Source organism: Salvia splendens, chromosome 2 (assembly GCF_004379255.2).
Source record: "Salvia splendens isolate huo1 chromosome 2, SspV2, whole genome shotgun sequence".
Taxonomy (NCBI): domain Eukaryota; kingdom Viridiplantae; phylum Streptophyta; class Magnoliopsida; order Lamiales; family Lamiaceae; genus Salvia; species Salvia splendens.
This window is the reverse complement of record NC_056033.1, coordinates 22,335,157-22,355,697: the sequence shown is the minus strand read 5'-3', so window position 1 is coordinate 22,355,697 and position 20,541 is coordinate 22,335,157. Positions and strand designations below refer to the sequence as shown.

General features: G+C 50.8%; 1 protein-coding gene and 1 pseudogene across 1 annotated transcript; one reads left to right on the top strand and one right to left on the bottom strand.

Annotated features, from left to right (window-relative positions):
- Window positions 1-17,303: 17,303 nt before the first annotated feature.
- On the top strand, window positions 17,304-18,198 carry LOC121771269 (annotated as a pseudogene).
- Window positions 18,199-19,668: 1,470 nt separating this feature from the next.
- On the bottom strand, window positions 19,669-20,325 carry LOC121776317. Its single transcript, XM_042173496.1, has one exon. It carries the CDS (start codon window positions 20,323-20,325, stop codon window positions 19,669-19,671), a length of 657 nt encoding a protein of 218 aa, XP_042029430.1.
- Between the last annotated feature and the right edge of the window lie 216 nt (window positions 20,326-20,541).

Below are 20,541 nucleotides of genomic sequence, written 5' to 3'. Positions count from 1 at the left end.
TTTTTCGGATCCCAAGGCCTCCTTCATCAGTGGGCCGGCACATTTGTTCCCATCCAATCCAATGGGTCCGCTTCTTTTCATTCGTAGACCCCCAAAAGAATCGGGCCATTTGTTGATCAAGTTGCTTGAGGGTACCGGCCGTGGGCTCGACGGCTTGAAAGATGTGCAAGGGGATCGCTTCAAGAGTGCTCTTAATCAACGTAAGCCTTCCTCCAAAGGATAGGTGACGGTGTGCCCATCCTGAGATCCTTCTTGCAATCTTTTCCCGTAGAAAGAGGAACATGTCCGTGCGCTTGACACCACGGTAGATAGGGACACCGAGATAGAGAAAAGGAAAGGCCCCTCTAGAGAAGCCTCCTTCCGCCTGGATCGAGTTTGCCCAGTGTTCATGGGCCTCGGCAATATAGAAATTACTCTTGGCGAGGCTGACTTGTTGGCCGGAGACTCTTTCATATTTTTCGAGACAGGCTCTTAGCCGGCGCATAGGATTTGCCGCCGCTTGAGTGAAGATGATAATGTCGTCCGCATAGGCTAGATGGCTGATCTCCATGCATCTCCGGGAGGCTTTGAACGTCATGTCCTTTTGGCCGAGGATGAGCTTATCTAATGCTCGGGACAGGTAGTCCGCCGCGATTACGAACAGAGCAGGGGAGATCGGGTCTCCTTGCCGAAGTCCTCGAGTTGATCTAAAGAAGCCCGAGGGTGCCCCGTTAACAAGGACCGAGAACCAGCAACACCCAATACACCTCTCCATAAGTGAAATCCATGAATCCGGGAAACCCATACGGCGTAAAACTTTGAAGAGGAATGGCCATTGGACCCTATCATAGGCTTTAGCCATGTCAATCTTTACTGCCACATTAGGCGCTGGGGAGCATCTAGCAAGCTCATGGAACATCTCTTGAGCCAGAAGTGCGTTGTCGTTAAGGAGCCGACCTTTGACAAATCCACTTTGGTTTGGGGAGATGACCTGTGGGAGGAAAGGAGAGAGTCGAGAGGTGAGTACCTTGGTAATGATCTTGTTTAAAACATTGCAGAGACTGATGGGTCGGTAGTCGGTCCATGATTCCGGCGAAGCCTTCTTTGGGATAAGGACTATGCTTGTGGCCGTGATGCTCCTCGGCAGGAAGGCCCCTCTGAAGAACTGTCTGATTGCGTCCACTACCTCCGGTCCCACAATAGGCCAGCAGGCTTGATAGAAGGTGGCCGAGAAGCCGTCGGGTCCGGGTGCACTATCTCCGGAAATGCAAAAGGTGGCACTCCTGACCTCGTCCGCACTTGGAGCATCTGCGATGTCAGCGAACTGCTCGGCTGAGTGGACCTGCTGGATTAGGTCGAGGTCTGGATCTTCAAGTGTCGGATTATTGGGGGCAAGGAGTTGTTGGAAGAACTCCACTGCGGACTTTTTAATCTCGGCTTCCTCGGTGAGCTCCTGCCCATTGACACGTATTGAATGGATGCGGAGACGAACCCTCTTTTGTTTCACCCAGCTTTGGTAGAACCGGGTATTTTTGTCTCCCTCGGCAAGCCACCTCAGAGCTGCCTTCTGTCGCCAAAAATCTTCTTCCATTTTCAGCAAAAGGATGTACTCGGCAATGTGTTTGTTGATCGCTGTCCTGTGATCCGGGGTCGGCCTTGCTTCGAAACAAGATTGGGCAAAAGCAATTTCTTCCTCCTTTTCTTTTAGATTAGCATGAATGTTTCCAAAAACCTCTTTGTTCCACTCCTTAAGGGCCTTTTTAACTCTGGCCTGCTTGATTTGAATGTTTAGGATTCCACCCGCCCCCGTGGGCTCCTCCCATGCTTTTTGCACTACGGCCATGAATCCTTCATGTCGGATCCACATGTTCTGGAACCTGAAAGCCTTGGCTCCAGCGGATGTGTTCATCTTCGTGCACCTGACAAGAATTGGTCCATGGTCCGAGGCAATCCGGGGGAGGTTCGTAACCCGAGTAGCCTCGAAGGTCTTAGTCCAATCCTCGCTGACAAGCACTCTATCCAACCTTTCAAAAAGGCCATTCTTGGCCCAAGTGAATGCCGCTCCATCAAAACCAGGGTCAAGCAGCCTACAATCTTCCGTTGCCTCCGCAAAATCTACCATCTCGGCTTGCCGGTTGGTATCACTTCCAACTCTGTCTTGATGAGATAGCATGGTGTTGAAATCGCCACCGATGATCCAAGGTGTTCCCTCAAGAGGCCCGGCAATCTCTCTCATCTTGTCCCATAGGTGATGTCTTTCAGCCCTTGTACATTTGGCGTACACGGCTGAGATGGCCACCGGCCTAGCAAGGCGGTGGGATTTGAGGTACCCGTGGAGAATTTGTTCCGAGTCAACCTCAATATCAAAAGTGGACCCCTCTTCCGCAAACATCCAAATCTTCTCGTTCATGTTCGAACCAATGAAGGACAGCCCCAAGGCCTTAGAGAAACGGTCCGGGTCCGGTTGTGTGAGCGGTTCCATTATTGCAAGAAATAAAACATTATGACAACCAATTAGTCTTTTCAGAACGTTTTGAGTGGGCGCATTCGCGATCCCCCTCACGTTCCAAAACATGAGATTGTACGACATTATTAACAAGAAGGGTGCGTACCCAAAGAGGTTGAAGGCCCTCCTTGATAGTCAGTACGGTGTTGCTCTTTGTTCGGAGCGACCTCCTCGGCGTCCTCGGCCGAACTGTTGCCTCCTAACTTCTCGGCCCCCACATGCAATTCCATAAGGTCTTCGTCCGCATCCCCACAATTCTCAACATCAAATTCTCCGTTCTCCATGAGAGTATAATATTGGTTAGTGCTCATGTGGTTCTTTGCCGAGAAGAACCCACGCCCCCTTGTCAAAGCATGGCGCGCGCCTCCTCTCGGATTCCCTCGCCGAACTGGTGAGACCAAGCTCCTCGCAATGGGGGAGCCCCACTCCACGTCCATGTTCCCACGTGGTGTTGGTGGTTCGGTGGTGGGATGCAATGGATTCCCCCGGTTCGGTGGGGACTTCCCAGTCTCGATCCCGGCAATAAGCCCGGCATTCTGAGTTCCGGAGCTCGGTCCGCTCCCCAAAGTAGAGTCACCCTTGGAGTTCGGTCCCTCCCAGGGAATATCACCGGAGTCCTCCCCATTTGTTTTGTTATTGTTTGGTCGATCACCGGCCTTGCCTTGCTTCTTCCCCTGATGTTTCCATTCGTTGGAGCTGGAGGCATTCTTCCCCATATCTTGCTTCCCCTTCTCGGTCTGTCTCTCGGGTTGTGGCTGTTTTGGCGGGCCGTTGTGGTAGTTTCTCTTTGGCGGCCGTTCCTTCTTGCCCGTCGCATAGCACACCTCACTTGCATGGCCGACATGTTTGCATTCTCGGCAATATGATGGTATCTTGTCCCATCGGACTCGCTGCACCGTTTCTCGCCCACCAAGATCGAGGATTATCTCTTCGGTAGGTGGTTTTGTGATGTCTATCTCGACGCAGATTCGGGCAAATGAAAGCCGAGTCTTGTTTGCCGTGGCTCGATCAATTTGTATTGGATTGCCGAGAAGCTTGCCGATGGCGAATAAGGCGGATTGGTCGAAAAGGTGAATGGGGAGGCCAATTAGGTTGCACCAGATTGCCGCAATGGGGGACTCGCAGTAAGCATCAAAGTCCGGGGACCATTTGAAGACCCTCATCGGGTGTCGGTCAATGAGCCAAACGGGCGTACCCCTTGGGCCTCCAAGGATTCGGGCATAGTCCGCCAAGTCCTCGCATTGAATGAGAATATGTTTAGCATTAATGTACTTCCAACTAAATCCACACCGAAGTTTAATATTGTCGAGGGTCTTTTGGATTTGCAGTCCCGTAGGGATAGAGTGAGAAAACTTACCCACAATGGCGTGTCCCATGCTCTCAGCAAGCTTTTGAGTTTCCGCTCCGGAGAAGTAAATGGCCGGGATGCCGTCGGACACTGAAGCAAATCCAATGTTCTGGAGCTTATCCGGTTCAAAGGCTTGGGGGCCGGTAGGGTCAGTCGAGCCTTTGAGCATGTCCGCCATCGTTTTCGGCCGACCGGGGTGGCTTGCGGCGCCTTCACCCCGGCCTTGTAGAGTGTTACTCGCCGAGCCCGACGGGGTACCCCTAAGCAAGTCCGCCATCGATTTCGGCCACGGCGAGGGCCCCAGTGTAGCTTCTACCCCCCCAAGTTGATTAACTACATTCAGCCCTTGTGTTGCGGCATCCGTCGCGGACTTAGGTGTGTTTCCATTTCTCTTCGGATTGTTGAGTTCGGCTTCTCCATTCTCGGTGTGGATCTTCTCGGCACCTACGTTGCCGTTGTGTGCCCTTCTCGGCTTTTCCATTCTCGGCTTTTCGGCTTTTTCTTTCTCGGTGTGGATCTTCTCGACTTTATCCTTCTCGGTGAGGGTCTGTTCGGCATCATCCATAGGCGTATCGTTGGGTGTTGGTGTGTCTCTTGTCACTGCAACCATCTCGGCACTAGGCGTGGCCTTGTTCATCGTCTCGATAAAAGGCTTTTCTCGGTAGACGTTAGGGTTCGACTTCGGTCGCGGCTGGCCGAACTCCGCACAATAATGTTCCGAACTAGCCTCAAACGTAGCTCGGAGCTTGCTAGTTCGTCCTCGTTCGAGAGGGGGAAAGTCCTCAAGAGAGGGTCCATTTCCATCCCGAGGTGTGTGTGTGACACTTTGCATGCATCCCGAAGGGTTTAGGGGGAACTCCAGTGGATTGTGGCCGGCCGTAATGAGAGGTTGCGCAACCAATGTGTCTAGCATCTCCGCCGAGTCCAAGGCGGCTAAGTGGATGATTTCGGCCTTTGTTGGTTGCGTTGGGGACTCCACGACAATCGTCTCACGTGAGCTCTTGGGACGGAAAGGAGTTAGCCCACTTTCGGAAGGAGGTTTTGGTCTCCAAGCCAATTCGGGAAAGTTGGGTTGCTGCAAAAAGGAGCTAGATTTTTGTTGTTTTGGGGGCTCAACGGATGCATTGGGGCCAGCATCACGTGGTGTTCCGAAGTGGCAAGGCGCCAAGGAACTTTCGGAAAGTGATTTTGTTGTTGTGCCCATTTCGGGCAAGTTGACTAGCGCGTCCACCCAGGCCTTTTGACCCATGCTAGAGCCATCTCTCTCCGAGCAGCCATCATGTGGGGGGTTGTGCTCTCCTCCGTCACCAGTCCCCGCGTTTGCGCCGGCCGCAAGGTCGTCGGCCGGAGCGTTGTCAACAGTTCTGGCGCCGGCAAGTTCTTCATTAATCTTAGCTTCATCTTCACCGTTGAGATTAGGGGAGGGCTCCATCGACGTCGGGAAGATGGGGCCTTTGCATTTTGGGCTTCCGACCGGCGAGCTCCCTTCGGCCCCGAAATCAATCTTCTTCCTAAGTTGCTTGTCCTCCGGCATCGGTGAGGGTACGAACCTTTTCCGACCAGTGCCTTTGATGGGAGGGGCTGGTGTACTTTTCCGTGCCTTCACCTTCATTTTCAAAGTTTTCCTCGCCACTTTCCTGCAGGGAAAAATTATGGAGGAAGACTCCTCCGACGTGAAATTCATTGGCTGGTCCGAGAGAGGGTCCTCGGCCGGCCGGAGGACCATTAGCTGGTCCGAGATGGTGCGCGGTTCTTCTGACTCCGGGGGGGGATCCGGCAGGCGCTCCGGCATGATCGAGAGAATGAGTCGAGTCACCAGCCGCTCCGGAGCTTTGTTCGTGCCTTAGCCAAGGGAGTGGTTGGTTGGTGAGAATCCGAGGTCGGGAGGATGGTGGGTGGCTGGTGGAGCGGGGGCGTGAGGGGGACCGTCGACAGTGGTGAGCCGAGCGAGAATGGGGTGGGCGGCGATGTGGGAACTCAAAACGTGGTGGGGGATTCTAGAGAGAAGGGAGAGCGTCTCTCTCTAACTTACAATTCAAGTGGATGCGCATGCGGATCCTTTTTTGTTTGACCCAAATTTGGTAGAATTTAGTATTCTTGTCGCCCTCCCCTAGCCATCTTAGAGTAGCCTTTTGTCGCCAGAAGTCCTCCTCCATTTTAAGGAGTCGAATGTACTCGGCAATGCATCTATTGATCTCTGTCCTGTTCTCCGGGGTTGGCCTTTCTTCGAAATCGCTTTGGGCCAGTGCGATTTTCACCTCCATATCCCTGAGGTTGTTATGGATGTTCCCAAAGGTCTCCTTGTTCCACACCTTTAGGATTCTCTTTAGTCGAGCAAGTTTGATTTGGAAATTGAGGAGGCCTTCGGACTCCGTCGGTTGGCTCCAATCTCCCCGAACAAGGTCCTCAAATCCCTCGTGCCTAACCCACATGTTTTGGAACCTGAATGGCCTACCCCCGCTGTTGTTGCTTGTCACTTTGCATCTTACCAACACAGGCCCGTGGTCCGAAGCAATCCGGGGCAGGTTCGTCACCCGAGTAGTTTCCAAGGTTTGTGCCTATCGTTCGTTCACAAGGATTCTATCCAATCTTACAAAAAGGCCATTCTTGGCCCACGTGAACTCCGACCCATCAAATCCCGGGTCTAGTATCCTGCAGTCCTCAATGGCCTCCGCAAAGCCACCATTTCAGCTTGGCGGTTTGTGTCACTCCCTACTCTGATGGAGGTACACCCAAGCTGATCAACAAGGACAAGAAGATGGATCCATTAATCATTCAAAGTGGACCAATTACAAGAGCTAGAGCTAAGAAGATAAAGGAGTCCATGATGCTTTTAGTTGATGAAATAAAAGCCCAATTCCAAGACCATTCAACATTGGGCCAAATGGTGAATATTATTCAAGTTAGTGGGCAGCCCAATGCATGAAGTTTTGAGTCAATATATATCACATTTTGGAGGCCCAAATTGAAGATAAATGATGCATTTTCGTCCAAGTTGGAGCAGCAAAAATGAAGAGTCATTTTTTGAAAGGTTGGATAGAGTGCTTGTCAGTGAGGAATGGACTAAGACCTTCGAGGCTACCCGGGTAACGAATCTCCCCCGGGTTGCCTCGGACCATGGACCAGTTCTTGCTAGGTGCACGAAGCTGAACACATCCGCTGGAGCCAAGGCATTCAGGTTCCAGAACATGTGGATCCGGCATGAAGGATTCATGGCCGTAGTGCAAAAAACATGGGAGGAGCCCACGGGGGCGGGTGGACTCCTAAACATTCAAATCAAGCAGGCCAGAGTTAAAAAGGCTCTTAAGGAGTGGAACAAAGAGGTTTTTGGGAACATCCATGCTAACCTAAAGGAAAAGGAGGAAGAAATTGCTGTGGCTCAAGCTAGTTTCGAGGCAAGGCCGACACCGAATCACAGGACAGCAATCAACAAACACATTGCCGAGTACATCCTTTTGTTGAGAATGGAAGAAGATTTTTGGCGACAGAAGGCAGCCTTGAGGTGGCTTGCCGAGGGAGATAAAAATACCCGGTTCTATCAAAGCTGGGTGAAACAAAAGAGGGTCCATCTCCGCATCCACTCAATTCGTGCCAATGGGCAGGAGCTCACCGAGGAAGCCGAGATTAAAAAGTCCGCAGTGGAGTTTTACCAACAACTCCTTGCCCCCATCAATCCGACACTTGAAGATCCAGACCTCGACCTAATCCAGCAGGCCCACTCAGCCGAGCAGTTCGTTGGCATCGCAGACGCCCCAAGTGCGGACGAGGTCAAGAGTGCCACCTTTTGCATTTCCGGAGATAGTGCACCCGGACCCGACGGCTTCTCGGCCACTTTCTATCAAGCCTGCTGGCACATTGTGGGGCCGGAGGTAGTGGAAGCAATCAGGCAGTTCTTCAGAGGGGCCTTCCTGCCAAGGAGCATCACGGCCACAAGCATTGTCCTTATCCCAAAGAAGGCCTCGCCAGAGTCATGGACCGACTACCGACCCATTAGTCTTTGCAATGTTTTAAACAAGATCATTACCAAGGTACTCACCTCTCGCCTCTCCCCCTTCCTTCCACAGGTCATCTCCCCAAACCAAAGTGGGTTTGTCAAAGGCCGGCTCCTTAATGACAACGCTCTACTGGCTCAAGAAATGTTCCATGAGCTTGCGAGATGCTCTCCAGCGCCTAATGTGGCTGTTAAGATTGACATGGCTAAAGCCTATGATAGGGTCCAATGGCCCTTCCTCTTCAAAGTTTTACGCCGTATGGGATTCCCGGATCCATGGATTTCACTTATGGAGAGGTGTATTGGCTATTGCTGGTTCTCGGTTCTTGTTAACGGGGCACCCTCGGGCTTCTTTAGATCAACTCGAGGACTTCGACAAGGAGACCCGATCTCCCCTGCTCTGTTCGTGATCGCTGCGGAATACCTGTCCCGAGCCTTAGATAAGCTCATCCTTGGCCAAAAGGACATGACGTTCAAAGCCTCCCGGAGATGCATGGAGATCAGCCATCTAGCCTATGCGGACGACATAATTATCTTCACTCAAGCAGCGGCAATGCCTATGCGCCGGCTAAGAGCTTGTCTCGAGAAGTATGAAAGAGTCTCCGGCCAACAAGTCAGCCTTGCCAAGAGTAATTTCTATATCGCCGAAAACCATGAGCATTGGGCAAACTTGATCCAGGCGGAAGGAGGCTTCTCTAGAGGGGCCTTTCCTTTTCTCTACCTCGGTGTCCCTATCTACCGTGGAGTCAAGCGCACGGACATGTTCCTCTTCCTACGGGAAAAGATTGCAAGAAGGATTTCAGGATGGGCACACCGTCATCTCTCTTTTGGAGGAAGGCTCACGTTGATTAAGAGCACTCTTGAAGCGATCCCCTTGCACATCTTCCAAGCTGTCGAGCCCACGACCGGTACCCTAAAGCAACTTGATCAACAAATGGCCCGATTCTTTTGGGGGTCTACGAATGAGAAGAAGCGGACCCATTGGATTGGATGGGAACAAATGTGCCGCCCCACTGAAGAAGGAGGCCTTGGGATCCGAAAAACTAAGGAGGTCCTCCGCGCCTTCAATATCAAACTTTGGTGGCGCTTTCGGGAGCAAAACTCCCTTTGGGCAAGATACATGATGGCAAAATATTGCACCAACTCCACACCGCTCACCTTGAGACTGCCGAGCAGGAGTAGCCCTACGTGGAGAAGGCTCTCAAGAGCCTGGCCCCTCGCGCAACCGCACATGAGATGGCTAGTGGGACAAGGGGACATCTACTTCTGGGATGACATTTGGTTTGGTAATAGTCCTCTGAGGGAAATTAGCCTAGATGATAGGGGAAGACCAACCACCCGGGTGTCGGAGTTCATTACAAATGGTGTTTGGGATGTGCCCAAGCTCCAACTCCTTCACAATCAGGCCGGCCTTCCTCAGCATGTTATCGATGGCATCATTAATACACCGATCCTCCATGACGAACAGGATATCCTTAGGTGGAATCTCTCTACGCATGGGGAATTCACGGTGGCTTCGACATGGGACACACTCCGAGGGCGAAACCCGATCATCCAAGGTTTGGGGGATGTTTGGAAGGCGGGACTCACCAACTCAATAGCCATATTTATCTGGAGGCTTCTCTCCAATCGGGTGCCGGTTGACACAAAACTTCAATGGCGGGAGATTGAGCTAGCCTCTAAGTGCCAATGCTGCCCAATTCGACCGAACATTGAGTCCCTCCAGCACCTCTTCATTCAGGGATTCGGAGCCCGTAGAGTATGGAGAGAATTTGATGAATGGTTTGAAGGTACATCCCCCCGCCTTTCAATCAATGACACAATCCCAACGAGAATTGAAGTTTGGATGCAAAGATGCAATCAGCCGAATAGGAAGCACCTTAGCCGAGCCATGCCCTACCTCATCCTATGGTTCATCTGGTCGGAGAGGAATAGGAGCCGACACCAAGATACAAGATTTAAACCCCACAATGTAATATGGCAGGTCCACATGTACATCCAGAATTCTATGGTAAACGGGTGCCTGAAGCCGAAGCACTGGCGAGGAGTTAAACTTGGAATTAATATCCCTCAACAAGCGGAAGCCATTCGGGCGTTGCCTCTCGCCATGGCGATCAAATGGGAGCCACCGGACCCCCCTTGGATTAAAGTGAATACGGATGGTTCCTTCAATGAAGCGATCAACAAAGCAGGAGGGGGAGGAGTCATTCGCGATTTCTCGGGTAAAATGCTTGTGGCCTTTTGCATTCCTTTTGAAGCACATTCGGCTCTGGAGGCGGAATTGTTGGCAATGATCCACGGGATGAACATCGCCAAGGATTTTGGCCTCCCTATTTGGATCGAATCAGACGCTGAACAAGCTATCAAATTGATTAATGGGGCAGGATGGGGACCGGCGCTAGCCCGGGAAGCCATGGCGCATCTGATCCTTCTTAAGCGCCAACTTAAATTCCGTGCCACCTTCATTCACCGGGAGGGAAACAAGGCGGCGGATTTCCTTGCGAGAATGGGACTAGGGAGAGATAGAGGCCAACAAATGCAACAAGACTCGGTGCCGAGAGAGCTTGCGGACCTCGTCCGCATGGATCAAATGGGCCTTTCACATGTTCGTACCCTAGGAAGGGACGGGGACTAGAATTGTTTTCACTTGCTTCTTGTAATTTTGTCGGGAGTATGATGAGGTCCGACCCTTGTGGGATCGGACCGCATACTACTCTTGGTTTTTGTCTTGGCACACCACCTTCGGGTGTGGCCGCGCTCTGTAATTACCTCATTTTGAAATATAGGGATGAGGGACCCACGAACCCTCCACCGTAAAGGTGTTTGATTAAAAAAAAAAAAAAAAAAAAAAAAAAAAAGTTACTTTTTGAGTTAAATAAGTGACTTTAGATGTCCTAAAGTCACACCAATAGTTAGGAGTTACTTTTCACTTATTATGAGTCATTCTAAAGGTCTTAAGTTGTACTAATGATATGAGACTTTCAAGAGTCCATTCTAGCCTATAAATAGGCTTGTAAGCATGTCATTTGAGGACATCATTGATCAAATACGAAAATAGAGTTTGTCTTGTGAGTTGAATTCTCTTTGTAGAGTTTTTCACTTGTTTGGAACTTATCAAGATACTTTGAGCAAGTTCTTGTGGCGTTCAACCATACCGAGGTTCTTGGCTGATTACATAGCCAACGGGTCGAGGTTTTCCAAGCTCTGGAAGTGGATCAAACCAGATTATCAATCAAGGAAATCCGCTGCCAATCATTATACGTGGGGTTCTTGGATCAATATATCCAACGGGTCCTTCGTCGTATCCCAATCCATATCATACTCTGTGTCGCGGATGGAGAACGGTATTGAAGTCCCCTCCAATCATCCAGGGTGTACCCTCCAAAAGTATAGAGCACTCCCTCAATTCATCCCATAAATGAAGTCGTTTGTCCTCGTGCATTTTGCGTAAATCGCCGAGACACAGAAGTGGCTAGCAAGGCGGGGAGATCCAAAGCGGCCGGATAGGGCCTGATCCGTATGTCTCTCGGCCACGAAGCTGGCCCCTTCCTCAACAAACACCCAGATCTTCCCATTTTTATTCGAGCCTTGGATAGCCAGCCCCAAAGCCTTTGAGAACTTCTCCGGGTTAGGGCTTGTGAGCAGCTCCACTATTGCAAGAAAGTGAATATTATAAGTCTTAATTAATCTTTTAAGAACATTTTGGGTAGGCGCGTTAGCAACTCCCCTAACGTTCCAAAACATAAAGTTGACAGACATGATTAATGGGGAAGTATCTTACCCGGTGACCGTGAGAGGTCCCCCTGAAATTCCTCCATTCGTAGTCGTTCCTCTCCTAGGCATTCCTCCTCATGCATGAGCATGGGATCTTCCCCATCGGCAAAAGGGATGGTTCGGGGAATCCCCTCTTTATCTCCATCCCCCTCCAGTTCATCATCATCTTCTAAGAAATCTTCATTCTCCATGAGAGAATAGTATTGGTTGGAGCTTAGGACATTTCGGGCTGCTTGGGACCCTCGGCCCCTTGCCGGTCCCCGTGCGCTCCCTCTCCAACAAGTGAACGCTCCTCGTCGTGAGGGCGTGTACCCGTTCGTGGCTCCATGGAATTCACCGCCACGATGGGTAGAGCTAGCAAGCACTCCGACGGTTTTATCGAAGGTTTCTCGGCCATAGGAACTCTCACCACCTTCACGGACGCTTGCAACCAGAGCTAGGTCAAAGTTACCATGCACTTCGCCCATGATGTCCGGACCCGACCACTCCCTCGGCTCGGAGCCATTAGCCGAGGATCCTGCCTTTGGCTGCCCCTTCGACCCTTTGTTTTTCTTTTGATGTTTCCACTCGTTAGTGCTAGCCATTTCCTTTGGTTGTTCCGTTTTGTCCCTTCCCCCTTGACTCTCATGGTGTGGCTGTCTCGGTGTTACATTATTGTAGTTCCTCTTCGGGGGACGCTCAACATTGCCCGCCGCGTAACACACCTCACTTTTGTGTCCTACATGCCTACATTCCATGCAATATGCCGGGATCTTGTCCCATTTCACTTTTAGCACCGTCTCACGTCCACAAATATCTAGAATGAACTCCTCGGGAGGTGGCTTCGTGATGTCAATCTCAATGAAAATGTGAGCAAACGAAAGTCTCGACTTGTTGGCCGTAGCACGATCCACTTGTATCGGGGTTCCAAGCAATTTACCGATTGCAAAGAGGGCGGCGTGATAAAAAAGGTGGATTGGGAGGCCAATGATGTTGCACCAAACTGCCGCGATCGGGGACTCACACAATACGCATCAAAATCCGGGGACCACTTGAAAACCCTCATGGGATGCCGATCAATAAACCACACTGGTGTCCCTTTCGGTCCACTAAGCAATCGGGCATAATCCGCCATATCCTCGATTTGAACAATTATATGCTTAGCATTAATATACTTCCATGTAAAACCTCTATTGAATTTGATATTATCTAATGCCTTTTGTATTTGGTATGAAGTGGGTATAGAGTGGGAGAACTTACCCACAATGGCGTGCCCAATGCTCGAGGCTAGCTTTTGGACTTCCGCTCCGGAGAAGTAGATTGCCGGAATGCCATTGGAAGTAGTCGCAAAGCCAATATTTGGGATGTTATCCGGCTCAAACACTTTCGGCCCTTCCATGTTCGGCGACATCCGAACCATATCCGCCATGCTCTTGGGTGCGCTTGTGTTCCGCGCACCATCGTCATTTCCTTCGGGTCGGGAGTTTCTCAATGAGGCCTTGTGCCGCGTCGCCCAAGCGTTGCCTAGTGGTTCGGCTCCAACCAAGGCTTGTGGTCCACGGTGCTCGCACATATCGGCCATCGGCATGTCATCCTTGGCCGACCTCCCGTCCGCAACCGAGGCCATGTTCTCGGTCGTCTCGGCAGCCTTGTCGGGGGCCGAGGGCCCTGACGTAGCTCGATGTGGTGTGGCGTCCGGCTGTGGGGGTTGGCTCGGGAGTGGCCGACCACTTTCGAAGGCGTCTCGGATTTTGCGGGTCTGGCCTCGTTCAAGGGGCGGGAAATCCTCGACCGATGGGCCATTTGCTACCGAGGGTGGTTCGGGGCTTGGTCCGGAGGTCCATGGTAGGGCGAGGTTCGGTCCGGCATTTTCGGCTAGGTCCGCCGGCCATTTGTCTCCGAGAAGGGGCTGCACCACCATGGAGTCTAACATCTCCGGCGTGTCAAGGGTGACAAGATGCAAGAGGAGGTTGGTAGAATTTGGTTGCACATGGCCTCCCAAGTCTAGTGCATCACGTGAGTCACCATTGTGGTAAGAGACCAAACCACTTTCCAAAAGTTCTTTTGTTCCCATATCCATTTCAAGAAGTTTGGCTCTCTCTTCCTCCAACACTTCTTTTGCTTTTGCAGCAACAAGTACAAGTGTATTGTCGCGACTTGGCTGGGTGACCGTTACCCCGTCGGCGACCGGCCCCTCTCCGGCTGTCCGGTCGGAATTTTGATCGGAAAAGTGCGAATTATTAGGAGAGGCTTCACATACCTTGATTGGCTTGTCCAAATCAAGCTCGTCAAAGAGGTCACGTTGCTCGCACGTCTTTGGTTGAATGGTACCCTCGATTTCTCCGTTTGAAGTCGCCGGAAAAATTGCCCCTTTGCATTTGGGACTCTCAAGTGGGGCACCTTCCTCCTCTCCAAAATCTATCTTCTTCCGGAGTTGCTTGTCTTCGGGAAGTGGAGACGGGATGAATCTCTTCCGGCCGTTCTCTTTGGTTGGTGGTGCCGGGGTGCTCCTCCGTGACTTAAGTTTAGCTTTCGCCAGCTTCATTGCCGCCTTCTTAGATACGTGCTTCGGGGAAGAAGGTTCCAACGAGCAAAATGTCATGGCTTGGTCCGAGAGGGTTCGCATTTCATCCGGCGGTGGAGGGTCGCTTGGCGGGCCGTCCGGCATGGCCGAACCAATGAGGTTACCGTGGGAGGTGGAGCAAGGGTGGCGTTCGAAGGAGGATTGGGGTCGAGAACGAAGTGATGATGGGGTGTGGTGGTGATCGTCGGCGTGGGAGCGACTTGGGCGGAGGAATAAGGCGTTGTAACCGTTGGGGAGGTGGGATTGCTAGAGAGAAGGAGGAGCGTCTCTCACTAGATTTAATTGGGAGAGCCCGGCTTGGTATTGAAGTAGTTTTTTTTTTCAAAATTGGATTTGGAAGAAGTCCACTCTTTTGTCCTTGACGAATGAGAACTTGTTGAAAAATTCTTTTGGATTGTTCCCTTCTTCTTCAATTGTCCCTCCACCTTCATGGCCATATGAACCATGTCCACCAACTCCACATAGTGTTGAAGCTCCACAATGTTTGCAATCTCCCTATTCAGCCCACATAAGAATCGAGCCATGGTTGCTTCTCTATCTTCTTCAACATTTGCCCTAATCATAGCAATCTCCATCTCTTTGTAGTACTCATCAACAGATTTAGTACCTTGTTTCATAGATTGTAATTTTTGATACAATTCACGAAAATAATGAGAAGGTACAAATCTCTTACGCATTATGCCTTTCATTTCTTCCCAAGTCGAAACTGGTCTTCCTCCATATCGCCTTGTACTAGTTTTTTTTTTTTTTTATTCAAACACCTTTACGGTGGAGGGTTCGTGGGTCCCTCATCCCTATATTTCATAAGAGGTTGAATACAGATCCTGGCCACACCCAAAAGTGGTGTGCCAACACAAAGATTAGGAGTAGAAAGCGGTCCGGATCCCACAACCCGGACCTCATCATACTCCCTTCCAAAAGACAAGATACAAATGAACAAAATCAAAAGATAAAACACTCCTTCCTTCCTCGGCAACTGTGCTACTCGTGTTCTTCCGACCGAACTCGAATGTTGGGTATTCCCATTTCTTCCATTCTAATGATGTCCTTTAGGGGTCTTGGGGCTGTTTGGGCGGAGAATTTGAGGAAGCATTGCTGGCCAAGGCCCATCTTAGCGAGCAGGTCCGCCGCTTGATTCCCCTCCCGGGGGATATAAGAGGCGCGCATGGTGTACCGGCGCTTGAAGAGGAAAATTCGCGCCATGACCCGGCGGAGATGTGCCGGTCCCCACGTAAAGCCATTCAGGAGTTTGGCGGCTTGTTCTGAGTCCGTCTCGATCCAAATGGGGTGCTCATGTACCCTCGCAAGCTCAAGTCCATGATGAGCAGCCATCAAGTCGGCCTCTAGGGCTGAGTGTGCATCAAGGGGGGTTGAGAAGGCCGCGAGCAACTTTCCGGACCAGTCGCGTACCACTCCTCCCCCTCCCGCTCTGTCCGGTGCCCCAGTTTATGCCCCGTCCGTATTGACTTTAATCCACGGGCCTTCAGGGGGGTGCCACTTAACAGACGTCACCAGTGGTCTCGGCCGTCTTGAGGCAGGGTGGCTCGGAATACTTATGCCCATTTGCACTCCCTTCTAGTGCTTCGGCTTAATGATCCCGTTAGTCATGTTATTGTAAATGTACATCTGTACTTGCCACACCACATTGTACGGTTTGAATTGGACTTGCTCATGCCGGCTTCTGTTTCGCTTTGCCCAAAGGAACCACAGGATGAGGTATGGCGTTACTCGGCAGAGATGTTTCCGGTATTGTTGTTGCGATGATGCGACCAGGTCTCAAGCCGATCCGGAATGGTGTCGTTAATCCGTAGGGGAGGTGCCGATCCCCCGAACCACCCGTCGAATTCCCGCCACACACTAGTTGCTCCCCGACCTTGGATGAAGAGGTGCTGAAGAGATTCGGTGCTAGGATTCCTTGGGCAGCATTGGCATTTTGAGGCCAAGTCAATCTTCCTCCATTGGAGTTTAGTATCAACCGGGATTCGATTCGACAGAAGGCGCCAGTTGAAGATTGCAATAGAGTTGGTTAGGCCAGCCCTCCAAATGTCTTCGAGCCCTTGTATCCTCGGTCTATGTGTGCGGATAGTGTCCCATGTTGTTGCTAGCGTAAATTCTCCGAGGCTAGAAAGGGACCACCTCGGCGTGTCTAGCTCCCCTGCAATGACCGGGGTGTCGAGGATCTGAGATATAACCTGTTGTGGTAGCCCGGCCTGGTCATGGAGTTGTTGGAGCTTGGCTTCATTCCACTCGCCATCCCTGAGGAATTCTTCGACCCCGGAAGTGTGGTTGCCTCTATCATCAAAAGTAAGGGGCCGAAGAGTAGAATCACCCACCCAAATGTCATCCCAAAAGTAGATTTCCCCTTTACCCACCACCCATCGAATGTGAGGGTTCGCCTGATGTCTTGTGCGCATGAGTCTTTTCCAAGTTGGGCTGTTATGCCCGGAGGGGTTGGCCGCAAGGGGGGAGGCCTTCTTGCAATATTTTATCATCATATATCTGGCCCAGAGTGAGCTTTGCTCTCGGAATCTCCACCATAACTCAATCCAGTGTGTTTTTTTTCCTCTCACTTGTCGATCCCCAGAAGAACCGAGCCATCTGCTGATCCAATTGTTTGAGCGCCCCGGAGGTTGGCTCGATGGCTTGGAAGATGTGGAGTGGCACCGCTTCGAGCGTACTCTTGATGAGGGTGAGTCTCCCTCCAAACGAGAGGTGGCGGTGAGCCCACCCTATGACTCTCGCGGCAAGCTTTTCCCGAAGGAACATAAACATGTCTGTACGCTTTACACCTCGATAAATAGGGACCCCGAGATAAAGGAAAGGGAAGGTACCTCGAGTGAATCCCCCTTTGGCCTGGATTAGGCCGGCACACCTCTCATGTTTTTTGGCAATGTAGAAGTTACTCTTTGCAAGATTGATCTGCTGTCCGGAGATTCCCGCGTATTCATCAAGACAAGCTCTGAGCTGCCTCAGAGGGACTTCCGCTGCTTGGGTGAAGATTACAATATCGTCGGCATAGGCGAGGTGGCTAATCTCCATGCATCCCCGAGAGGCTTTAAAGATCATCTCCTTCTTTCCTAGAATGAGTTTGTCCAGAAACTTCTGTTCACACTTGGTTGCGTAATTTGCTCTATTTCCGATGATGGAAGGCATAAATTCGAACTCTGCAAATGCTGCAATCGGGCTGAAATTGAAGCCCGAGACTGGCTCAGATATTTACAACATCACAGTCTCTCACGGTTCCAACCAACTTCAAGTTGCCGTGCCGTCTAATTCCACTTTTGGTGATCTCAAATCAGTTATTGCTCAAGAAGTTGGACTGGAGCCAGAGACCTTAAAACTCTTGTTCAGAGGTAAAGAGAAGGAAGATGATGATTGTCTCCACGAAGCTGGTGTGAAGGATGGTTCCAAAGTTTTGGCTGTGGAGGCCACGATTTCAGTGCATAAAAGCCCCGAAAAAGTGGAACCAGTTGTGGTCTCTCAAGGAGATGCAGCTGTTGCTGAAGTCAGGGAAGAGGTTGACAAGCTCACTGATCAGGTAGCCGCTTTACAAGCTGTTGTTGATGGTGGAACGAAGGTTGATGACAAGGATTTTCTTTATTTGACTGATATGCTAATGAGGCAGTTGCTCATATTGGATGGCATTGAAGCTGGAGGTACGTCGGGTGCAGAGCCTTGTCGAAACAGTGGATACACTCAAGTCAAGAAACGCTAATCACGACATCAACAATAGTAGTACTCCTGCATCTGTACCAACTCAATGTGAGACTTTTGAGCCTGGAACTGAAAATGCAAGCCCCGAGTCCAGTGAACCATCTTCAAACGGCATTATTCCATCGGACCCTCTGCATGCACCTGCCCCTGAATCTGCCTGTGCCTCAGTGATGTCTTCTACTAGTATACCAGTTCCGGTTTCCTTTCCTGACTCTACCCCTGTGCCGTCTTCTTCACCTTCCCATTTGCCATCTCCGACTAAGGTAACCGAAGGATTGGGAAAGCTATGATTAATTAGGCCGTTGCCTACATCTTATCTTAGTAAGGAGCTATTATCCATGGAGAACTCATGCATGATTTGTTCCATTGCCTTTTTGGGAGTTTTATCATGTCAATATTGCCTGTCCCTTTCTGGGTGCAAAAAAATTGATGCTATTGTGCCTAAAGAATATACCTCAACTGGTGGATAGAGAGTCATCACATTTCTTAATATTATGACTCCATGTGATACATAAATTTGATGATTTAAGGGAATGTTTGCTTTTGCTGCTTAAAAAAAAAAAAGAATGATTTTGTCCAGAGACCTTGAGAGGTAATCCGCAGCAATCACAAATAAGGAGGGTGATATTGGGTCACCTTGTCTAAGGCCGCGAGATGACTTGAAGAACCCGGATGGAACTCCATTAATTAAGACCGAAAACCAGCATGAGCCCACACACCTCTCAATCATGGAGATCCATCTGGCGGGGAAGCCCATTCGGTCCATGACCTTGATCAAAAGGGGCCACTGGACTCTGTCGTAAGCTTTAGCCATATCAATCTTGACCGCGCTCCTCGGAAGTTCATGGAACATCTCTTGCGCCAAGAGAACGTTATCATTAACCAGCCGGCCTTTCACAAACCCGCTCTGATTTGGCGCAATAACCTGAGGGAGGAGGGGAGATAATCTCCTTGTGAGGATTTTGGTGATGATCTTGTTTGAAACATTGCACAAGCTAATGGGGCGATAATCACTCCACGAGTCTGGGCCGAGCTTCTTCGGAATGAGTACGATACTCGTGGCCGTGATGCTTCGGGGTAGGTAGGCTCCCTCGAAAAATTACTGGATAGCGGTCACAACATCAAAACCGACCGTATCCCAGCAAGATTGATAGAAGGTGGCTGTGAAACCATCCGGTCCTGGGGCGCTATCTCCGGAGATGTCAAATACGGCTTTTTTCACTTCCTCTGCGCTTGGTGGATTCGGGAGGGCTTCCGCTTCGGGAGAAGGTGAGAGGCGCTGAATCAAGCCCAAATCCGGCTCCATGAGTGAGAGGGGACCCGGGGCAAGGAGGTTTTGTAAGAATTCCACGGCAGAGTTCCTGATCTCCAATTCCTCCGTGAGTTCTCTCCCCCCCACATTGATCTTGTTGTGGATGCGCATCTTTAATCTCTTTTGTTTGACCCAACTTTGATAAAATTTGGTGTTCTTGTCGCCCTCCGCAAGCCATCTAAGGGTCGCCTTTTGTCTCCAAAAGTCCTCCTCCATCTTGAGAAGTCGGATATACATGGCAATGCTACGGTTAACTTCTGCCCTGTTATCCGGGGAAGGCCTCTCCTCAAATTCTGCTTGGGCCATCGCGATTTTTTCCTCCATTTCCCTAAGGTTGTCATGAATGTTCCCGAAGACAGCCTTATTCCACTCCTTAAGGGTTTTCTTAACTCGGCCAAGCTTAATCTGAAGATTGAGAAGTCCTCCAGCCCCGGTCGGTTGGCTCCAGTCACCCCGAACCGAATCAGCAAAACCATCGTGCCTAACCCACATATTTTGAAAGCGGAACGGCCCCGTGGCCATGGTCCGATGAAACCCGAGGTAAGTTTGTTACTCTAGTCGCTTCAAAGCATTGTGCCCAACGTTCATTCACTAATACTCTATCAAGCCTCTCGAAAAGGCCATTCTTGGCCCATGTAAATTCGGAGCCATCGAACCCCGGATCAAGAACTCTGCAATCTTCGATAGCCTCCGCAAAGTCCACCATTTCAGCTTGTCGGTTAGTGTCACTACCAACTCTATCACCCGTCGAAAGGATGGTGTTGAAGTCTCCCCCAATGATCCAAGGCGAGCTTTCGGTAGCCAGTGCAATTTCCCTCATTTTGTTCCACAAATGGATCCTTTCGCCCCTTGTGCATTTAGCATAAACCGCTGAAATGCCAATGTGTCCCACAAGGCGAGGGGACTCAACCCGGCCATGGAGAACTTGATCCGTGTCGCATTCAGCACAGAATCTTGCTCCTTCTTCAGCAAACACCCATATCTTTCCATTCAGATTTGATCCTTGGAAGACGAGCCCCAAGGTCTTGGAGAACTTCTCCAGATCGGGAGCCGTTAGTGGTTCCATTAATGCAAGAAAATTAGTGGTTCGAGCTTCCTCGTTCCCAATATCGGGGTCCGGTGGAGGAGGGTCCGACATATCTAGGCCAAGGAGCGGGGGTAGGGGGTGGAAAGAGGGAGGGTTGGCTGACGCTAGCGTGTGGGGTGAAGGGCGTCCGACGGTATTGTGGATGGTGGAGTGAGGGAGGCGGGGGTTAAGTGGTGGGGGTGAGATTCCGGCGGGACAATGCGGTAGGGTGGGGGATTGTAAGAGAGAAGGAGGAGCTTCTCACTCTAGAATCAAGATCGGACTCTT

Coding starts and splice junctions, on each gene's coding strand:
- LOC121776317 (XM_042173496.1), bottom strand. CDS start 20,325: ATGTCGGACCCTCCTCCACCGGACCCCGATATTGGGAACGAGGAAGCT.